The sequence below is a fragment of the Acanthopagrus latus genome, chromosome 10 (genome assembly GCF_904848185.1).
Source record: "Acanthopagrus latus isolate v.2019 chromosome 10, fAcaLat1.1, whole genome shotgun sequence".
Classification (NCBI taxonomy): domain Eukaryota; kingdom Metazoa; phylum Chordata; class Actinopteri; order Spariformes; family Sparidae; genus Acanthopagrus; species Acanthopagrus latus.
The window spans coordinates 21,443,973-21,466,950 of record NC_051048.1 but is presented as its reverse complement, the minus strand read 5'-3'; the positions used below and the strand labels follow the sequence as shown (position 1 = coordinate 21,466,950).

Sequence of the window (22,978 nt, the reverse complement as noted above, 5' to 3'; positions counted from 1 at the left end):
TGAGCACAGCTGACACACAACTCGCTGCATGTGTTTCGGTGTTGGTACAGATTTTATTTGCAGCAGGAAACTGTAGAAATCAATATTTCATTTCTGAAGAATAAAACTGGAGTGTGGTGGATAATCAGAGTTCATTTGGGTTTCCTGAAATGTACAAACACAAACTGTGTCAGAGACTGAGACTGCTTTCTATGTTAACTTCCCTGTGTATAAGATTCTGACCCGTGCTGGTTGGAGGACCACTCAGAGGGGTGCCGGGTCACCTGTGGGCCCGTCCAGCCTGATGGATCCTGGACCCCTTCCTGCTGTGGTCACTTTTGTGGTCTTTGAGCCAGTTGACATATGTCCTCTCAGGAAGGATGGGTGGAATTAGTTAAGGAGCAACATCGCTGTACTTTCCCTTGGTAAAGAAATGACTGAGCACTTTGTTTATATGTGGCGGACCCTGCCACCTTTCTGGCTTCACACTGTGTTCTGGGAACCTTCTTTTCCCCTGAGAACAGCTCGTTTATTCACTTATGAAAACAATAAACATCACAGTTTGTGTTATTACCTCATTGATACTGAGTTTGAGTTTTTCCTCTGAAACTACAGAGTGCCCCTTTACAAACCAGGTGTCTGAAGGATATTAGCAGTGACAGGTAGGAAGAGGATGTCCATCTCAGTGTGGATGATGACATCATGGGAGATGTACTTCTGTGGCTCCTCCACTCCTGCTTCCACTGCACTCAGAGCAAACAGCTGAACCTTCAGTTCAACATGGGAACCAGCATCCACCTGGACAGAAGTACAGTATGTTTGAATGTTTATCTTAGAAACAGTAATTATATTTAACATGTGAATCCAATGAGAATCTATCTGTCTAGCTGGAAACTTACCGGCCTTGGATTGTAGATGACCCGGAGGCCTGTAGCAGGAGGAGGCTGCTTCACATAAAACCTTGCAGAGACACATCGACACAAACCACAAATAGTTACAGGTCGATGTTTTTCCTTCAGACTTGAAGGTGACCCACAAATCGCTTGCACCTCTCCACAGCACTCATTTCTTTTCTGATGTACTGAAGGTCGTTTGAAACCAGTTGAAATGTTGTTATTTTACTGGGTTTGCAAGCAGGTGCATCTAGTCTGTGTATCCATGCTGCCATCTATCCATAATCTGGCATGTTACCTGCAGGCGTTGACACCAACATTGGTCATCCTCACAGTAATGGCTGCAGAGGTCCCCTCCTGCTGCATACCGAAGTCAACACTGGATGGGAGGAGCTGGAATCCCCTCACAGTGACATTTGGATCAGTCAGGGAAACGGGTCGACTATTCCTCCTCACAGGCTCTTTGCCTGATGGGAACTGGAACAGGAGATGCAGACAGAGTGATAGAGAGAGCCATGTGTGCAGTATGTGGAACAGGAACACACATTTTTTATAAAACTGCACAATTACACTGATAATGGGCTGCATAGCAGGAACAGTGAAGTCACTGAATCCTCAAATATGTTCTACAATGGCTTATCACCACCTCTAGATGTCACTTTAGTTCACTTTAATGTGCCATTTTATTTACAAAACACTGAAGTGCATATAAGAGAGTAACTGCTGTCACGTGGGCACCTGTTGATCCGGCTCACTGCAGGGTTTACAGCTGTGGATAGATGCTGGTACTCTGACTTTAGTCCTCCTGGGCTTTCCAGTCACGTCCACCTGGACTGACCTGCGTGGCCCAGATGCACCCCTCAGACTGCTCTTACCTGACATTAACACACACACAGACATGTACCATCACTTCAGTTCATGTATCTGAAAGTAGTAGTTTGAGGTGAGTGCATGTTCATGTTGATCCTCATCACACAGATGTGCCTCTAGTCTTCCTGCGTTCCCAAACATAAAAGTACAAGACACAGGAAATAAAGCATGAGGTGACAGTAGAGTTCTGCCCTGCACCAGCTGACTGACCACATTAGTGTGGAGGTCACAGATTAGGAATTCATTTTAATATGAAACAGCAGAGAAAGGTGGGGACAAACCAGCACTCTGAGGCGTAGGGTTGGTGGGTCGCATTTTAAGCTTCCTGTCACTTCCTGCTGCACAACTACAAACAAAAGCACCAGGAGAGGTCAAGCCAGGTCGCAAACACGTATGTAAACAAAAATAAATGTAGCAGCTATTAACATAGGAAACTGTTCATAACGTCTTCTTCATTACCTTGCAGATTGAGAGGGTGTTGGGTTTGACGGTCGTGGAGCTGGAGAACACAAACACGGTATATTCAACAGCAGGCACATCTGCACATCGGCTTGAAAATACAACAGTAATTCAGTTCATTTAAGCCTGTGTTTCTGTGTGGATTGCCAACGGGACAACCTGTAAAAGTGAGTTTCATGTCAGAAGTTCCTAGTAAATACTGACAGTGTAATATCTCACCACTGTCTCGTGGGGCATCTTTCAGGAAGGCCTCTGTGCTGTCTGACTTGGGGATCGGAGGGAGATCCATGGACACGCTCCTCATGTCTGGTGTTTGCAGCAGATTCTGGACAAAAAAACAAGCAACAGTGCTCTGTCTCTTGCTGTAGATAGCATTTTTCCAAATCAGAAATAATGAATAAATGTGTTTAGACTAAAGCGCATTATCATAATAATTGATTAATAATTGACTCAAAACACATTTGAATCTATTATATACTGGGGTAAACACTAACCTGGTATAACAGGATATTTTCTGGATGGAAAAAAGGGACAACGTTCTTCTTCCTCAGAGCCTCTCTGTAAGCCTTCTCCTCAGACATCTCCTGTCTGACACAGAGAAAATTACCGCTGACTTACAAGTGAAAATACGCTGGTAGAGCGATAATTTCCTACATTTTGTCCATTGAAACTGTCTTAGTTTTGTACAAAATAACTCTCAACAAAGGAGGGTCACAGCAGCAACCATACAGAAAATGATGAGCTAAAAGCCAATTCCACAAGGTGACAGATAAATATGTGTGGTGACTGGTGATGATATATTATAAGAGGCACATTACTTGTGGTGTGAGAGTCTTTCAGTCCATTTTGACTCCTTTCCACTTGCAAAACTGAAGAGAAGGTTTAAGAAGATAATACAATTACAATACAACTGAAATACAACCAACTCTCCCTTGTCCACACATGCACACCATATTAATCTCTCAGACCTGTCACTCTTGACGGTGGCTGTCTCTTCTGAAATGTCTGACTGCTCACTCTGGGCTCCGACTCCTTGGCTGTACAGACTGACGATGTCCACTGTGGATTCACACAGAAGAAATCTGAGGAGTTGTTCATCTGTGACGACCCCTGAACGACTTCGACTAAATCACACGTACTGAAATATGTCAGTAACCTCGTTTGCCCTCTAATTGACCATCATTTCTTGCATTTGCTAACTAGTTTCCACTCACATTTTTAATGATTTTTATTTAATTCTTGTGCAAAAAAGTTATTTCTTAGCTGAAAAAACAGCCTGTGACCAACCTGAAGTCCTTTTTTCAGGAGTGTGACCTGCATCTTCTTCTTCTGCAAAGGCCTATAAAACACATTTTTATCAACTGACAATCATATTGTAAAACATTATTGCATTAACATTGTGTGTGTGTGTGTGTGTGTGTGTGTGTGTGCATGACATTCAGGAACACATTTTATGCTCAAGAACATTTAATTGGGGACATCTGGTGCAACTGGGGGCAAAAGCCATGACCACATTTGGATTTTTTTACGGTCCAGCTTATAGTTGCTCTCAAGGGAATAAATGGCAATCTGTGTAATGAGCTAAGTAAGCTGTGTGTGTGTGTGTGTGTGTGTGTGTGTGTGTGTGTGTGTGTGTGTGTGTGTGTGTGTGTGTGTGTGCTGACCTGGACCAGGTTGAGCAGCTCACTGGCATGAACTCTCTCCTCCTCAGTGCGGGGGTCTTTCACTTCCATCTCCTCCGATCGCTGCTCCCTCTCCATCAAACTCTCGATGTATTCCTGCAGTCAAAGCCACATTTTCGCTTCACTATGCCAAAAGTCATGACCAGCCCAAACCACAGCAGCACCATCACTTCTATTCCAACAGAAATAAACCAAAGATTCAGCCAGCAGATGTCGCCATTTTTATCAAATGCTTTGAAACCTCTGTCTCCCTCATTACTATCTACAGTTTACCTCCTCATCCACTCTTAACCAATTAGAGATCGCTTTGTTTTACCTTCAGTCGTGTGTCTATGTTATTTCTGAGCAGTGTAGTAAACGGGCGGTGCTGGTACAGTTCCCTCATCTCCAGGACTTTTGGGCAGCTCCTGACGGGCTGATGCTGTGCTGCAGAATCAGCAGACCTCTCTCTCAGAGTCAAACCTCGTCCCATGTTGACACCAAATGGAGGGCCTGGGGTCTTTGTCTGGAATAGAGAGAGAAAGAAAAGGACGTTTCAGTGTTTGGCCCTGAGACTGCTGTATCTACAAGAACCATACATGGTACCTGTACCTCTGTTCTCGGGAAATCATGCCAGCTGCGGTTTCTGAGGTTGGGAGGGGTGATGTCAGGCTTCTGTTTCTCTAGCAGCCACTGGGACCACACGCTGCAGTGGCTGGGCTTTAAGATAGTAATGCCAAAGTCATCTGAAACAGAAACACAACTTCATTTTATATTCCAGTTTGAGATGTCTCTATTAGTATTGTTTCATGATCTTCTTGATACCTTGTGTGTCTGGCAGCGGCTCCTTCAGCAGTGCTACTGTGGGGTCGGAGTACGCCTGGTAGAGAAGTTCCTCTACGGTTTGAGAGCTCAGGAGCTCAGTACCGGAGCCATCCTTGTGCACCAGAAACAGCCTGGAACACAAGATGTGATTCAGAGTTTCTCTGACCATGCCACCTCCAGCAGCTCTACAATGTTAAAGTTTAAATATTGTCTCTAAATCTGCCTTCTTGTATTCAATACAATAACAAAGAAACAGTTATGACTGCATGTCCTCTGCATGAGTCATTTTCCACAGTTCACAATCTGTACAGGTGTTTTAAAATATAAGATGACATAAACAGAATAATATAAGCCCACCTAGGCAAATGCTCTCTGTGTTTTAAATGAAGCCTGGCCATTTCTCTGTCCGCCTCGTCCTCTGGCTCCTCCTCATCCTGTGTCATAGCGCTCGGAGCCGGGCTGAGGTTCAGCACTGATAACCTCCCATTGTCCATTACCTGAAGCACATACAGACACAAAGCTCAGACAATCATAAGAGGATTAGTCATTATGAAGGAGGTAGTGAAGCAAAGAGAGGAGCCCCAGCAATCTAATTTGCTGAAATGAGAGGAGAAATGAGAGGAGAAATTAGCGTCTGTTGTGCCTTTGCTTTGGTCATTCCTTTTCTTTACTATACTATGAAGGACTGCTTGGCACTAACCCCTCTTCTAATAATTAGTGTCACTAACCTGGAAGTGGTTCCCATCAGGGTCTGTAACGTCACAGGCCACAATGTCCGTGTGACTCATAACATAGCTTCCGAGTTGGTTTGTGGTTGTCCCACTCTTCGGGCTTGGGGTTACAAGTGGGTCAGACGAGTACACACACTTCCCATCACTTTGGATCTGCAGGAGCCCCATGCTGGATGGGAACACCTTGGATGCAACAGCACACATATAGAGGCTGTTACAGACCTCATAACCTTCAAAACACTCACCAAAACTCACTTTATAACTTCATAAAATAAATGTATTAGTACAATGTAAACAGACAAATGTACAAGTGTGTTTTAGCCTGGTCACATCAAGACTGGCACTCCCTTTTTACCATTTTTCTCATGATTTTTTTATTAAAAAAAAAAAACCATAGCCCGCTACACAATTCTGAAAGATTCCATATTTTTGTAGTAACTTAAAAAAAAAAAAGATGGGCCAATGCTTGACAAAAACAGCTCAGAAGAACTAACAATTAGTACACTTTCTGCAGGTAGTTTGTTTCAGGAAGAATAAGTCATTTGGATTAATTTTGTAAAAGATTATTTCCTGTTGAAAAAGGTCAGAGATGAGTTTCCCTTTTCCCAGAAAACTTGGTATGTCTATTGTGTTTTAAAACATTTGAAACAATTATACAAACAATAATTAATTAATAGTCAATTAATGACAATAACACTTTGCCACTGCTCTCTTCGCTCTTTGGTTGTTTAAACTACAAACTTTTCTAAAGCAGGACAATGCTGTCTAGCAGAGATTAAAGGCTGTGTGGCTCAACTCATCAACATGCACTCCACAGTAAAAATGACTTCTAATTTTATGACTCTTCTTACCAGATAAGTCAGAACTCGACCCAGTGAGGGGCGTAAGAATAACTATTATAACTACACAAAAATATCCAGTCTTCTTAATGATAGTCTTGTTTACCTATGTAGGTCATATGGAGGCATCAGTATTAAATTGGAAGTTAAAAAGCTGCTTGTTGTACTTTTAATAATAAAAAGAGACGTTAAAAACAGCAATTTGTTTATTTTTCTTTACAGAATGAAATGCTGCAATTAAAAAGGAAAGTGTCTACCACACCTACTGAACCACCCACCTGATAGGCTCCTTGGTTGTCCCCAGTGATGACGGTTCCATCGGCTAAGAAGACGTGAGCTGCATGTCGCTCTGGGTACATCACCACCGTGGCACAGCCCTCCTTCTCCACCAACACCACCCGCTCTCTGGTAGACACACTCTCCTTCTCACTCTCACTCATGCTCATCTTACCATTCTCAGCCACAAACACGTTCTCCTCACTGTTCTTACACTCATTGCTTTCTCTTTCATCACGCTCGCTCAACTTTGCACATGCTTTATCTGCACCGTCACTGCAAAGGTCGTCCACTTTGTTCTCATTAGTGCTCTCGGCGCAGCTCATGACACACACACACTCAATGCAGCCACACACACATTCAGAAGTTGATTGAAGGCTCGTACTCCCAGGATGCTCCTCTGTAAAGTTAACGGCCACAGGGAATCAGGTCAGCTCAAAAATGTTATTGTGCATGTTTGTGAGTATGCTTGAGTGTTGCGTATGTTGTCCACACATGCAGATCTGACTTTTCTTCACAACAGAGTGCATTCACTGTATGCGGCTCACCTGTGTGTTGCAGTGAGTTTGGTGGCCTGTCTTGGTATAGACTGGTGATCCTGGTTCCGTCTGCATGTTCGACGATTTGAGATCCGTCTGGGTTCTGGACAGAAACCACCAGATCCTCTCGGCTCAGCATCACCTGACACAACAGTACATGCCGAGCTCAAAAGGTTTTTCTCCTGCTAATTACAACTATTGCAAATTTTGAGATGCTCAGACAACAACACATTTTAGAAACTTTAACATCAAATTCAATGTGAAACCTTGGAAACAACTTGGAGCCAAGTTGTAACCCGTGCACCATCAGGAGTAATGTTACCTCATGGGTGATGGGGTCTGTAGCCTTGAAGGCCAGAATAGGCGTGGTGGGAATGTGTTTGTGTGTCGTCCCCACAGTGTGGATGCGCACTCCATGTGGCGTCGTTGTTAACCAACACCCTCTCTGAGCATCACCCTCCTTCTCTGAGCTCTGTTCTATACAGACAAACAGACAAAACACGATAAATCTTTACTATCCTCCCAGCCGAGGGTGCACTGTGTTTGTTAGAAGGTGAAGGAGACATGGCTTTGCATTCTGTGTTGATGCACAATTACTTTTCTTGTTGTCCTCAGCTTTTTGCAAGGTCTTCTCCTCCTCAACCTCAGAGTCCGGAACCCACACCGGACCAGAATCATGGCTGGAACTGACAGAGCCATCTGCAAATAGAACCTGCAGCACACATGGGGTTTTTCAGTAAAGAGTCATGATATCTCAGCTCTGAACAGTAAACAGTAGTGCATGCTGGTGCGGTTACCTCTGTTGAGCCGTCTCTCATGTATCGGATCACAGCTCCCTGGCTGGTGATGATGCGGGACAGTTCTTTAGAGAGAGAGGGGTCCTGAAGCTGCCCCATAACTGCCCTGCCATGTAGAGGAAAGCCCTGTTTCACCAGCATACCCTGCTCCTTTGAGGACACTTGTGGACACAAAAATGATGTAATGAATACCTGAGTCACGGATGGGAACATTAGGCTTAAATTTCAAACGAGGGCACCTTCATTAAATGCACACTTCTTCCAGTTTGCAGCTAGAATATTGCGTGTGAGCTGTACAGATGAGTGTCTAAGGGCCGATGACACTGATTATTAATTGTGTTGCTCTGCTGATGAGAGCTCTGATGTACCACAGTTGTTCCATTAATTACATTTTAGTCACTGGAGTTCTTTTCTGTTGTTTTGTAAAACTACACTTGTGAGGACACCAGAGTGTGTGTGTGTGTGTATGTATGTGTGTGTGTGTGTGTGTGTGTGTGTGTATATATATATATATATATATATACATATACATATATATATATATATATATATATATATATATATATATATATATTTATATATTCCAGAGACAGAGCATCACTGACCTTGGGTATCCTCCAGCAGAAATTGCAGCAGCAGGCCATTAGGAACAGACAGGTTGAGGCTGTTGAATGGACGTGATTGCGAGGCTGGCTGGCCTTCGCACACCTGAGACTACAAATAACAACGACACATACATATGAGCAAACTGAGAGCAATTTATTTTTCATGATTACATTTTTGTGTGTGCGTGCATCTGTGTGTATGTGGAACCTGGGACTCTGGAGGTCTGGTGGGGCTGGATGGGCTGTGTGACTCAGAGGGAACTAAATCCATGTCTGTCCCCTTGGAGCGGTGGGTGGCGGGGGAGAGCGGGACAAAGGGGGAAGTCTCTCGGGCTCCTTCTGTTTCCTGGGGGCTCACTAGAACATACCATACAGGAACACAGTAAATACGTCCTGAACTGTGTACCTAAAACACAGTAATAAGAATATCTGAGGCACTGGAATTACGTATCAATAGTGCCCCTTTAAACACAACTCAAAAACTTTACAAAGGCGAAAATTTGTATGTGTCTTAAGTGTATCACCTATGTATTCTCCTGTGGGACCATAGAAACTGTATGACAGGTGGACTCCGTTGTCTAACACTGCTGAGAGGGAGCCCTGCTTTACTCTTTTCATGGCTACAGGCTCTGACACTGAAAAAAACACACAGAAACACTCACATATTGGTTTGTTCTACAGTTTTATTCGCTAAAATAAACACTGAAATGGTGTTTAATGTCTCTATCATGATCAGAATCTTTACCTTTAAAGTCTTCTTTTTTTCCATTGGCTTCTTTGTCTTGGGGCTGTGGGGGACGTTTAGCTGGATCAAGGACAACATGATTGATGTGTGTGCAGAAATGATGCCCATCCTTCTTCACAGCCACTTTCATCAGGCTTGAACCTGGAGGGAAAACAGCGCTCAATGTATGGATGCATGTGGAAAGGAGCCTGACAACGAGGAACAGCTGAGTTGCACTTTGATTTTCACAAGTTTCTCTTCCCCCCAAAGAATGCTTTCATAGAGACAATGACTTAATTAGAGCAGACTTGATTTTGTCTGGATCTAAGCACTTTTGTTGTGCTTTAGTAGCACTCACAGTTTTGCAACATTTTCTCCAACTTTCTCTAATTACCCTCAACATAGCTGACATCCTCCACAATGATGCGTCCTCCATCTGAAGGGAAAAGCTGCTGCAGACGACCTGAAACATGGACCAACTTTCCATCCAAGCTGTAACCTGTGAAACCCTGCACATCAAACACACACACGCACAGTGATTTGTTACTTGAATGCAGACAGAAGCTGTCATCTCCTTGTGTGTGCATATGCCCTCACATTAAAGGGTTCCTCTGTTGGATGCAGTTCTACGTTGTCCTCCACAGGGGGCGCTGTGTTAGTAGTGGACTCTGAGGGAGTCATCTCTGCTCTGCTCTTTTTGCCACTAGACAGTGTTTTACTTTTGATGTTGGCCTCCTCCTCCTTCAGCTGCTGCTGCTGCTGCTGCTGCTTGATTCTCTGCGTATTCTCCTTCTTTGATTTCTTGGCCATCTCTTCTTCCTTTAGTCGGTCCTGCTCCAACTTCCATGCCTGTAACATCACACACACAGTCACTTCCACTGGGTGCACTGACCAACACTCACAGTAGTAAAACAATGTGCAATGTGCATGTCATTCTAAACACAAAATCAGCATCAATGAAGGCATCAGGTTTTTTTTCATGACGCGTAATGATTTCTGTTAAGCGGGTCCAAAGAGTTATAATAATCCTGCTTAAAGGCCAGAACAGAGCCGGCTGTCAAACTGAATGTTCACGTTAGCTCCTACTGACTTTAAGGGAGTCTTTCCTGATGACCGGCTCCAGAGTCTCCTCCTCCACTGCAGGATCTAGTCCTGTTACGAAAAAAAAACAAAAAAACAGTGTATTTGTATAGTGATAAGCATGGAGTCAGTGCCATCTTTAAGTTGACCAAGGTTCCCACACCTTCTTAAACATCATATTCAAGGACTTTTCAAGAGCTGCTTTTGTGTTATATCTAGGTATTGAACCCAGTGTATTCTGGAGTTTTAATTCGTGCATGTGGGGTAAAACTTTTACTTTAGAAACAGTTTAATTGTCTGTACCCTGACACTGTCTATTTCAAGTTTTTACTCACAGTAGGATTGTTTGTGTTGGAGATTTGATAGTGTGATCACTCTTACATGATTTACCAGGTCGTCTGTGTTTCTGTGTGTCTTGATCTTGATGAAAGCTTGAGGGACGAAACTTTATCTAATTAGGAGCCAGAGTGTGCAACACTTTTTCACTTTCTAGTCCGCTGTCAGCACCACATTCAAGCTCTTGATGTCGGTTTCCTTTCCATAAAAAAACAATTTCTTAGCGCTTTCAATAACCCATGTTTAGAACTCTCTAGGCCTTGATGTCTTTGCTCATTAAAAACCCATATGCTTTCAAGGATTTTAAACAACATAGGGAATGTTTACTGACAAGCAACAGTACCTTCAGGAGCCGGGCTGAGGTTTCTCTCCAATTCCTCCTCTTTTGTCCAATCAGAAATGCTATCTGCCACATGCTCCAGATAGTTCCTGTCAAATAGATGGAGTTTTAAAGTCTTTCTAACAATCCATATTTACACTATTTCACAAGACAGGTGATGTTGACAACAGACTCTGCTAATGAGAAGACTCATACAGTTTTTACTTTTGCTTTCTCACATAGCAAAGACTGTAGTACTTTTCGTGTCATGTCACGATAAAACACCAGAGAACTACCTGAACTTGACATCAGTATGAAGGGCTACATTCCAGAGCTCCTTGCACTGGAGAGAAGGGCTCACTGGATTGTGACAGAAAATGTACAGGGTGTTGTTGTGACTTCCTCTGAAAGTGTCCAAGCAGCGATATTCTTCTGAGGCTGACTGGAGCACCTTCACACGAGGAAAAGCAAAATTATACAAGTAGAATTGTAAAAATTGAGAAGAATCAGTCCAGAAACCTACTGCACATCTAAAATTTGTTTCACACTCCTGCTGCTTTTCATGCATTAAAAACCTTCATGTAAAGATGCAAGTTTAGCATGAATTAGAGTAAAAAACACCCTGAAAAACAAGATGAGACAGGTCACCTGTGGGAAGACAGAGGCATCGTGGTGTTCAGCATAGTGCCAGTCAAACAGAGATCTCAGCCTACAACTCTGAATGTCAGATAGGTCCAGCTGGCTAGACACTCTGCCACTGATCTGTTGGAGAAAAAAAAACATGCAACATCATTGGGAGGAAAATGAGAATAAATGTGCATTATCATTTTTATTATAGCATACAAGAAATGTGACAACATACAGTAATAGGAACATAGAAACAATACCTCTGTGTTTTCAGGATGTTGAGTAAGAAATAACGGACCTATAGTTGAAATAAATCATGAGGTACAGACGCTACAGGAACCAAGTTTCTTAAATCAGCTTTTAACAACTGCATCAATAATGTAATTGAACTAAAAGGTGTAGTAACAGACCTTTAGTCCGTAGGTTATGAAGCTGCTCTTTAGCATAGGAAAGTGGGTTATCCCAGGGGATTACTGTGGCTGGTTGTTGGTGTGCTGGTTCCAGTGTTCCCAGCAGTCCGGGAGCATTTAGTAGAACACCCTTTTCGTCCAGGCTGGTCAGCGGCATACTTTCAAACACACTCTGGCAAAAGAGACGCTCCACCTCTGGCCATGACACGACATCTGTGACATATCACAACATCACAATATCAATTTCAAAATGGTGATTTAAGAGCTTTTTCCAAAGACACAGAGACAGTGATAGGTCCCTTGTTTCTGACCGTCAGCGCAGTAGTGTTGCAGTTGCTGTTTCAGAGCCGTCCAGCAGGTGTTGCCCTTTCTCTGCTGAGGTACAGAGTGGATCAGCTCCCACAATGGAGACAGCCTCATCATGGACATTTCCACCTCTGCTGGATCAAAACCCTGAGCCGTCTAAGAAGGACACACACAAACGCAGTATATCAACTCACTTCTGCTCCAAAAATGAAAAAAGAGGAGGCATGATTATATAAACATAAAGTCTCTTCATGAATGTCAAATTTCTCAGAAAGGAAAATGAAAAAGAATTAATCAAACACAACAGAATCGACTAACAGTGACATCCCTCAAGCGCAGCGTCCTCTCATCATGGTGTCTGATGACCAGAGGCTGCTCAGACTTCCTCTGATTCTCCCCTGCTCCAAACCTCTTCTGTAGACTCTAACACAGAACAAGAAAGAATAAAAACAAATACCAGCTGGTGAATTATTCAATTCTGTGCAAAATGATTTTACAACTTCAACAAAATTGACACAGTGGAAGAAAGGAAACTGCATAATGTCTCTGGGACTCCAACTGACTGAGACACAAAAACCAGTCCCCTATTTAGGTTGATGGTTGGATTCCCCACAGCTATAGTAATTTACTTTTATAATTTTTGCACTTTGCTGTTCAGTATGCATCTCTTGTTTGCCTGAGTAAACTACTCTTTACTGTGATTATAGCACCATCTGCTGGACAGCGTATGTATTAATTTAGTGAGGGATTAGTTATGCTCTACACTAAATTAATGTTACAGATTTTCACAGGTCTTAAACACAATAATTACAAAACACATATTTTCATTCAGTAACCAATTTGTACATTGTCAAACCAGTGAATAACTTGTTAGAAAACAGAGAGAGGAGTGATTTCCATTCACATGCTTTCTCTCCACTCAATAGAGTAAGTATGTCACCCTCCCCCCGCCACGGTTCATCTCAGCCCCCCCCTCCTCTGCACACACTGCTGCGACAGCACTCTAAACACGACGCTGACGCTCGTAGGGATTGTCTATAGTGCTATTGGGCCTGCCGCTGGCCCTGCCCACAGCAGTACAAGCCACTCGTGTCCTCCCTGAGCACGGCAGGCCCCCGTTGACTAAAAGAACAGGAAGAAAAGCATGTGCTGCATTGGCCGGGAATCGAACCCGGGCCTCCCGCGTGGCAGGCGAGAATTCTACCACTGAACCACCAATGCTGCTCTTGTAAGAAACCTGACCATCTGCATTTTTCAAAGAAAATGGGTAAAATGGCAAATGCTAGTCTGAACTGTGTGTGTTTGGGACAGGGCCTCTTTACCTTCATGTCCTCCTCATTCTGCGCCAGAGTAAGCAAACTCTTAAACATGTGGCTTTTCTCCTCTTCTGTGTGCACCAGAGGCAGGAAGCTTTGGAGCATGTGGCTGAGCAGCTGATGGTTTAACCAAGGACTGGTGAGAAGTTTCGGCTTCTCAGAGACATGGGACGAGGTGGACAAAGACTGCTCTGTTGAAGTCACCACCTGGACACACAAACACACAGATATGGGTAAAAGAAGAAGGCTGTAGTCAAATGTGACCCATCTTTTCAGACTAAATGACAGTGCACACAGTAAACATGTCTTTTAAGTCTAAGCTACACACTACACACAGACCTGTTCCAGTATACAGTGCAAGATTAGAGGCACAGAGCAGGCTTCAGGGGGAACCATGTCGAGTAGGTTAGCATACTGACGCATGTCGACATCTGTAGAGAGAGGAGGCTGCTCGCTCTCTGTCAGCAAAGAAGAGAGGAACAGAGGTAAGTTTGTCATCCTAGTCTAAGTTTTCAATCAAAACCCAAAAGACAGAAAGATCTGACCTTGGTCTGGTGGGATTTCCTCACACGTGCGCTTCTTCTTGGAGCGTGGAGTCATGATGAGTGGGGTCGGCAAAACCTGGCACATGAAAAACATTAAGTCACAATTTTTAAGACGTTTCCACGTTAGAACTCAATACTTAAAGAAGGTTTGCTCTTTTCTTCAGAGTGAGCATGTGTAGTAGGACAGCTCAGTTGCTCTTTCCACTGCTATTCCAATCATCTTGAACAGTAATATAGTGGTTTCAGAGGCTGCTTTTTACCACCATCTACAATGTGAAAGCTAAAATGAGCAACACGAGGCTCTAAATGTAAGATTCCCAGCACACAAATGCTGCCATCATAGTCTAAAGAAAATCACATTTTAAAGGGCTATAATGCCCATGGTACTACTAACAATAGTAAACTACATGCTGACACGCACACATACACTCAAAGAGGGATTGAGGGCCTCTTTGAGCCCATGCAGCAGAGTGGCGCAGCGGAAGCGTGCTGGGCCCATAACCCAGAGGTCGATGGATCGAAACCATCCTCTGCTAAGGCTCCTTTTTTAGTTTTTTCCTTTAACAAGGAAACTGAATATCTCTGACAAAACAAGACATTCAATGCAATAGGAAGTGTTTCTTTTCCCCACACACAGTAAAAGTCAATACATGAAGAATATAACCCATTTATTACTGCTTATACTGATGGACAAGCGTGTGTGTGTGTGTGTGTGTGTGTGTGTGTGTGTGTGTGTGTGTGTGTGTGTGTGCATGGACCTCTGCTTGCTGTTGTTCCAACCGGACAACAATGGGTACACTGATGAGTTTGATGTTTTCCAGGTAGTGCTGATGTTGTTTACGCCAGTCCAGACAGTCATAAATGAGATTGGCCACACCGTCAAAGATTTTGATTCCCATCTCCAGCTAGACACACACACAGAATTGAATTCAAACTCAAAATCAACTCAAAGGCAATGTGTAACAGACATAACAAGGCAGACTGTGAGGAAATCGTGATGTTTGAGAATGAGTAAAAGTAAGCAAACAGGAAAAAAAATCATAATTTTGAATAAGAAATAGATCCATGAAACACATGTCAGGCCCAGCTCACCTCAGCCTCAGGGTCCTGTGTGTGGGACTGTGGGGAGAGATCTGGGACAGTGTAGCTGAGCTGAGCCACATCATGGAGCTTGGACTCTGGCGGCCAGCTGTCCAAAACTGGTCTGAGACCTGACCAGAACAGATCCAACTTCCTGGCCTGTGCAGCCAGCTCTTCCCTACCATGATCCTCTGAGGATATGATGATGTTAAATCAACAGTAACATAAGGGTACTGATAAGTCTGAATCAATGTTTTCATCTGCCATTCATTAAATATGTAAATGAGTATACTGAGGGCTCTTTACCTGCATCCAGACCTGGAGAAACACTCTGACTCTCACTGCCTTCACATGTGTGTCGTTCCTGCCGCCCCTCAGAGCACTTCGAGGACAATTTGATGACACTGGCTACATGTACACTTACGGCATCAAGTGCCGCAATTAGGTGGGGCTGATGGAAGCCAAGCAGCAGGATATAGTGCTGAGGACCATCCTCTGGTTCATCATCTAATTCCCAAACACACAAAACAGTGATAAAATTCTACACACATATTGTAGAAGTAGTTGCAGTGTTTTCTCACAAATTTAGGCTATTAAAGAAACCCCCAAACACGAGTGGCTCAGATTTGAGTTTTTACCTATAAACTTTGGTGGCTCAACATCATCCCTGCGTTTCAGCTTGGTCTTCTTCTCCTTAGAAAGTCCCGCAGGTGAGGACGAATTCTTTCCATTTTTATTAGGGACCTTGGCCCCCCCTTTGCTGGCAGAGGTAGGGCCGGCCTTTGCCTTCGCTTCCTCACGCTGAAACAGATGTGGGCAAAAAAGACACAAAATGGAACACACAAAAACCCAAAATGTTTTTGGTCACAAATTCCCTCAATCTGAAAATTGTTGTGACTGTAACAATACTGCAACTAGAACTTCAGCGAATGTCCAATTCAGTTTAGGGCTGTTCAAAATAAATTGTATTAGACTGTACATAATAGACATAATAGACTCACATATATGAAGAAACACACTCACCTGCTCGGCTTCCCTCCTCTGCTGATCATCAGCTTTGATCTGTAGCAGCTGAAACTTCAGAATATTTGCCATCAGGTCACAGGGAATCTCCTCTCCTGCATCCAGCAGTGCCTTAGCAGGCTCTGTAACCTGCACAGGACACACACATGCATACACAGAAAGTAAAGCACAAACGACAATAAAAAGACACTGGCACACAAACACATTTCAAGGGTGAACTCATTGCAAACTTGCCAAGCATACCTCATAGAACTCAGGGACATCATCAGCTTTTTTAGCTTTGGGATTCCCCAATTCATGGATCTGTAATAACCGGCAAATGTTTTTATTTGACAAAATACAAGGTATTATAACGTTACTGACACCATTTTGGTACCACAATCAGTAGATAAGTTGATGATAAATAATACTCAGAGTATTCATTAAAGGTCAACTTCACATATTTTCTAATTACAGCGTGCCAACAGGTCTTCCAGAGTACTAATGCATATGTGAAAAAAGTAGTATAAAGCTTTTTGTGGCTGAGGTGATATCACTCAGTTGCATTGTGGGTGATGTAGGCACCCGGTTTTGAAAAGCAGTCAACTGTTTGAGCATAGCACTCCTATAACACACATAGACTCATGATGGATAATTTGAAAACAAATCAAACCTTCCAGAGATATCACTGCAACTTAGCTACTGAACACCAACTCTGGAGTTAATTTATCAGATTACATGCATCTTCTTCTGGAACCACAGGAGACTTTATACATATGCAGCAGTATTCCCCAACACCTGTAAACACACTTAAATGTTCAACTGAAAATGAAAAGATGGAAGGAATACATTGATGAGAGCATGATTATATTAAAACTGTGGCTAAAACAAGTTTGCAACTGTGGAACCAATGTTGTAGATTTTACAAATTGTGAAAAAAAGTTAAGTATGTGAAAGCTGCATAGACACAAAATAGCTTAGAGTGATGGCAACATAATGACAGTGGTGACATCGATTTATTTCACATGAATTAGTAACTACATTCGTTTATTTAACAGTTTAATTCCTGCTATGACAGAGAATACATTCACACAACTATAAGAGCTCCACAAACAAAGGACAGACTATTAATAAAGAGAACTTGAACCCAACTCATACCTTTGCAATGGCGCTGTCCCAGGTCAACAAGGTGAACAGTTTGCGCAGTGGCTGCTGTGCTGCCAAAGCCAAAACCCGGATCAGGTCCTCGTCCTCTGGACTCCTCCCAACCACCAAAGACACACAGGCCTGCCATGACTCCTAGAAAGTGCATCAGAATTGATTGTTATACCACGTTTCCCCCTGATCCCTTCACAGGTCATTGGCAGGTAAATTTACGCGGACTAAACCAAAGCTTCTCGGACGCCATAGATCGCATGACGTTGTTGGAAGAAAGCTAAACTGTCCTCACAGAAACTTTGGTGAAGTGTAGCACTGTGAGAAATCTGTAACACCAAAACACAACTGAATAAGTTTTAATTGGAGAGAAGTGCGTTAAGATGCTCTCAACAACAAATCACTAAGACTTCCTGTTCGAAACTTGCACTCCTTCAAAATAAAATCTCAAATGGTTACTGTTATAATTGACGTTAATTACTGTGACAAATGCCGCAGGTGCATGTTTGGCGACACATTATATAACAAGTTAACCGGTGTATCTGTTAATATTTCTTAAATTTGCTCAGGGGAAAACTCTTCCTTACCTCTCCACTAACTGCAACAGCGCTCATTTAGCGTCTCTTAACATTTAGCTAACACTCGAGTTAGTTACAGTGTTAACCTGTAACCTTATAAATTGGCTGACTAACATTTATCGTTTCACTCACTGTGTGGTAAAAGAGTTAAAGGTTTTAGGACACGAAAGAATAAAACAATAAAGTGCTGAGTGAGGTAACAAACCTCTTCAAACGGGGCCTTGGTGAGACCAGCCTCCCAGTTCTTGTTGACAACTGCGGTTCCGACAGCATTGGGCTTTTTGGCTGAGCCCTTTTTAGCTGGCTTTGTTGGCATTTCCGCTCACTGACAGTTATCAACATTAATATCTATATATATGTGTTTTTTAAAAAAAAAAAACCTCTTGAAATAGCTTTAACGTTGCCTTAGTGTCTAAAACTCGAACTAGTTTCGTTAAAAACTCGGAGGTACTGGAGACTTTGCCCGCGAGCGTTGGCCTGTTGCTTGTGTTGTCCCTGACAACGGCAGGGTGACGAGGGTTCCTTCCTGTACACTTTCAAAACAAAAGCATTAAGGAGCATATAGCAGTAAAACACATAAACATAACCTATAGTAATACACAGATACACAGCATATAAGTTATCAAGCATCAAATTACGTGGCTTTAAACAAAATATTTTATTGTAGGTAACTGTTCTGACAAATGTTGATGTTTTTAATTTTCTCCACTAGATGGCAGTGACACCTCTGGGCTGCGAGGCTCCAGCATTATCCCCACATCATGGCATCAGTTTACACAGTTTTTCACTGTCACACATACATTTTTAATATTAAATGATAAAGTGCATGCATTCCACGTGGTAGCAATCCGTCAATTGTAACAATTTGGCTTCCAAAAAGACTCCAACATGCATAAACAACACGAAATCCCTCAAAAGTTTCATTAGAGCAGCAGTGTGACTGATATTATGAAAGACAGCCGGCTTTATTTCAGTGCCAGGAGGAGATAAAACATGACCCAGAGCATCCCCAGAACGGAGATCTGGAACACACACACATTAGTATCATTTCATCTGCACAATGAATGATGAAACAGCTGTTCCACCACACGAGCCAAGTAACTAGAGAACACTTAGATAATAGCAACATCAATAAAGAGAGTCTCTATTTTTACTCAGATATACTGCATGAATACTGAGTGCAATTCAAATATATTTTCAGCCATAATAATGCAGGAAGTATGGCACAGGAGATCAGCTAGGGTCTATTTAAAAAAAGGTAGATTTTAAATAGTGATTATGTGAATCCTGACATGGAATAAATATACAGTTATTACGTTTGTGATTAGGAAGAGTGAAGTGTGAATGGGTTCGTGGCTACTTCACCACACACTCTCAGGCAACAGTTAAATGAGCTGCGACGTGTCTTTATGATGATAATTTGTATTCTTTCTTTAATTAGATCTGCAATTAAAATTCAGTAGCGTGACAGAAAAAGAACGTCAACAGTTGTTCTTTCAAGTTAAATTGGTGGGATAAGCATCTCAAGTTGCCATTTTTTGCTTAATTCATCAGGGAAAGAAAAAACAGGGAAACATGTTCAATGATCTCGAAGCATTTCCTGTTTAACTTTGAGCTTCTGAGCAACCCAGGCGAAATTTCAAAAGAAATCATCAGCAAGAAGAGACGTGCTTTTAACCGTTCCCGAGGGTCGGACTGCTTATTTGATGTCATCCTGAAAAATGTGTCCTCACACACACACACTTAAATCTTTCCACAATTAATTCTCTCTGCATGACAGAAGCTTCTTTGGTCTGTGTAAACCTTTACAGTCTCAATGAGGTCTATATGGGCCAGAAAAGATGAGCCATTGAAAAATTAATGACTCAATACAGTGCATACAATGGACCTCTGTTAGCAGTCAATGGTACAGAATTCATGGAATGCCTCTTGCTTTATTCATCAGTATTTATTATAAAGAATTTCATGCACCCCATCTCTGCACAAAAGTCATTGTTTGGCAGAGACTTCCAAAAGGGATTACACCCAACAACCTGCTTCCAGTGGCTCTCCATGAAAGGTCAAAAGTGAGACAACGCCCACTTGTCAGTCCAGAGGCAGCAGTGTCCTACTAAAGGTCACACACTGGCCAGATAAACAGTGTAGTGACACTTAAATAACGTTCCATCCACGCTGCTGCAAATAGCATAGCAACATCTCAAAATATCCACATGTTTTTAGGAAGCTACTGCTGTCAAATGTGTGCATCATGTGTCTGTCGGGGATATTCAGTTTCATTCAGCGTCAGTCGTAATGGTTTATTTCAGAACGTCATCCAGTGGACGCTTGGTTACTGATATAAATTATATTCATTTAGTTACTCAAATAAATGTCTCTTGCTCAACATCTTATGTAAAACCAGTACAGGAACTCATAACATACCCAAGCCACATAAATAAATGATAAAATAAGACACCAAGTGCTCTGAAGAGGACGGCCAGTACTTCACACAGAGTTACACTCAGGACCGCGAGGTATGAACACATGCAGCATTTAGTTTTGAATCATGTGCTCATGAATTTGATGATGGGTGACTTTCATATATCAAGTTAATCAACGGTCAAGGTGTTGATTCAACACAGCGGACATTGATTGGTTTCCTTCTTCGTGCACTGAATTGTATTCTTTTGGAAGCAATTCATATTTTTGCCCTTTCTTATGTGTAAATATATCCAATTTAACGCCACTCCAAAGTATGCACACACCTCAAAATGTCAAAATGTAACTTTGCAGATGTTCTTTTTGTAGTAGAAAAAATGTTGTTGTTTTTTAAGCCTCTGTTGTAAGCAGATGAAGCGGTTGGTATTCATGCTAGCTGCCCTGCTGGGTGTTTTTATCTGGCGACTAGCTAAATGATGCTTTGAGATAAACACAAGCATACAAACACATGTAAATTGACAATCCAAACTTGCTGATATTAAGTAACTGTGTTCACACATTTTGTTTTGTGTGTTAGCATGCCAACATTCAAAAAATGTCATCAAAAATGAACTGAACTTAAAGCAGCTACAGGGAACTTACTTTTTGTTGATTCTGACGGCCCCTCTGGACAAAAGTTGTATGAGCACCATCAGCCTGTGTCCAAAGATCTTGATACTGAGTGCGTTTGATTAGGAAGCAAGCAACCTCTCTCCTCAGGCTCCACAATTCATCCTAACAACATCCCTGCAACACAATATATAGATGTCATAAAGTGATAATTGTTATTTCTTCACAAATTATTGATAATTTTAGTTTGATTTTCAGTGTTATCAACAAAAAATCTTATGTATTGCACCTTTAAGAGTAACCCAGTCAATTTTCCTACTGATGGTCTTGTAACTGCTTTATAACCAGTTAAAAGTTTTCTTGAAATTTTAGACAATATCTTACATTAAGCTTGTGTTTCCAGATTAAATCCAGTAATCAATAGCTAAAGTGATACACCATGGTCTCTGTCCCTCAGCCTGTGTTATCATCAGTCCTGTCACATTACCATCAGGGCTCAACAACACTCAACAACACTGAGGTGTTTGAGGGCTACTTGGCAATGCAAAGTAGATTTAAAATTCAACTCACCAACACTGCATGTCGCCAGCTCCAATGGCAGCAGGAGGCGAGTGAAAGATTTGAATTTCAATACCCAGAAACCATGTGATATAACGTCAGTGAAGAGCAAGCAGCAAGCTCATGTTTACCAACCAGGCCAGTCCAACCTTCTGTGGATGGAGTCTTTATTCTCTGCTCTTTGGAAGTCACTGTGTTTGGTTTGTCACAGTGGATCAGGATCACTGCAGAGAGGCATCTTTCAGCCGTCTTTTTGTTTTCTGGTTGAGTGTTGAGCTTGAGCTTCACACACACGTGATTGCCTGGGAATATCTTGTAAATGAATAAAAAGAAAATATGACATGCAAAGCAAAGAAAATTAGGTTTACATACATTGTATACAAACAGTCAGAGGTCAGATAAACATATGTGGATCACAAAACAGCCATTCAGTCCCAGTGTGACTTACACACACTCGTATCCATGATCATCAGGTTTCCATCTTCCAAGAAAGAAGCTGCTCCTGTAGGTCAGGAGGAAACATGGAGTCAAGCCCAGCTCAGAGCCAGGAACAAACAGGCCTATCCAGTGACTAGGACGCCCCGCGGGGATGGAGATTGAACTCAAACGTGGTAAACATCTGTAAGGCTGTCAAATCTACAGTATTTGCTGTGTAGGCAGTGTGCATGTGCGATCAGTCTAAATCAGTGTGATTGACTGTGCAGCTGTGACAGGGCAGGACCCATTTCACAACACGGTACAGCCACTGAAACCTGTGCGGGTTGAGATGAATCACGTTGACACTGAGAATCTCAAGTACCACCAAAGGATTCATGAGCTTCAAGTGAACGAGCTGCCAAGCCCATACAGTGCAGCTCAGGTTCTTTTGGTTGCCACAGCAGTGTGAAAAGGCCTTCAGTATTTTTCCATGAGGCTGGAGGCTAGATTGATTATGTGGGGGCTGTCCCTCGGCAGGAGCGTTTGCTGCCTCTGCCTTTCTTTAGACAGCACAGAACAAGGATTTATTATACTGTAAATATCACATTTTAAATGAGACTTATGAACAAAGATCTGCGTCAGGCTCAGTTGGCTGCTAACATGTTATAACTGACGATAAAATAGCGTAGCATAGGTGTCAATCTTTCTCTAGCTTCAATGTCATACGTCATCTGAAGGACTTCTTTCTCTTTGTCTATGCTTGGCAATAAAGTGAATTAAAGTTTTTCTTTGTGTGTAAACAGTCTTGCTACAGTTCAGACTACTCAATAAAAGCTATTTTCTGTGAAAAATCATTTGGGTATGATTTAGCTGAGAGGTGCAATATATAAGAGTTGGCCTTCTGTTGTATTTGTATTCATAATAAGATAGGAGGCAGCATATCACCAAAGTAACCGCTAACTGCTGCTAACTGTAGCTGCCCTCGCGACACCACTGGAGCAGAACTACTCGGTTAGCATGTTAA

The 22,978-nt window shown here is 42.4% G+C and overlaps 1 protein-coding gene and 1 non-coding gene across 3 annotated transcripts; both read right to left on the bottom strand.

Annotated features, from left to right (window-relative positions):
• Positions 1-33: 33 nt before the first annotated feature.
• spag17 (sperm associated antigen 17) lies at positions 34-18,449 on the bottom strand. 2 transcript variants are annotated; one of them, XM_037112213.1, is made up of 49 exons: positions 18,158-18,449; positions 17,378-17,518; positions 16,484-16,543; positions 16,241-16,369; positions 15,856-16,018; positions 15,524-15,724; positions 15,230-15,408; positions 14,896-15,042; positions 14,138-14,213; positions 13,932-14,050; positions 13,599-13,799; positions 12,595-12,699; positions 12,282-12,432; positions 11,971-12,183; positions 11,821-11,858; positions 11,582-11,695; positions 11,230-11,384; positions 10,958-11,043; positions 10,289-10,350; positions 9,796-10,047; positions 9,593-9,707; positions 9,220-9,360; positions 8,999-9,109; positions 8,683-8,831; positions 8,475-8,583; positions 7,870-8,030; positions 7,670-7,784; positions 7,395-7,549; positions 7,082-7,214; positions 6,536-6,933; positions 5,416-5,601; positions 5,045-5,184; positions 4,688-4,818; positions 4,475-4,608; positions 4,200-4,388; positions 3,866-3,979; positions 3,489-3,540; positions 3,170-3,260; positions 3,020-3,070; positions 2,696-2,789; positions 2,421-2,526; positions 2,202-2,241; positions 2,024-2,088; positions 1,611-1,747; positions 1,171-1,349; positions 879-939; positions 630-777; positions 223-363; positions 34-144 (listed from the first exon to the last, which is right to left on the bottom strand). In XM_037112213.1, the coding sequence occupies exons 1-48, from the start codon at positions 18,266-18,268 to the stop codon at positions 260-262; spliced, it is 6,312 nt and encodes a 2,103-aa protein (XP_036968108.1). In that variant the 5' UTR covers positions 18,269-18,449; the 3' UTR covers positions 34-144; positions 223-259. The 2 variants fall into 2 exon arrangements, with proteins under 2 accessions (XP_036968108.1, XP_036968109.1); XM_037112214.1 differs by lacking the exon at positions 3,020-3,070.
• On the bottom strand, positions 13,427-13,497 carry trnag-gcc. Its single transcript has one exon. It is a non-coding gene; the product is annotated as a tRNA-Gly (tRNA).
• Positions 18,450-22,978: the final 4,529 nt, after the last annotated feature.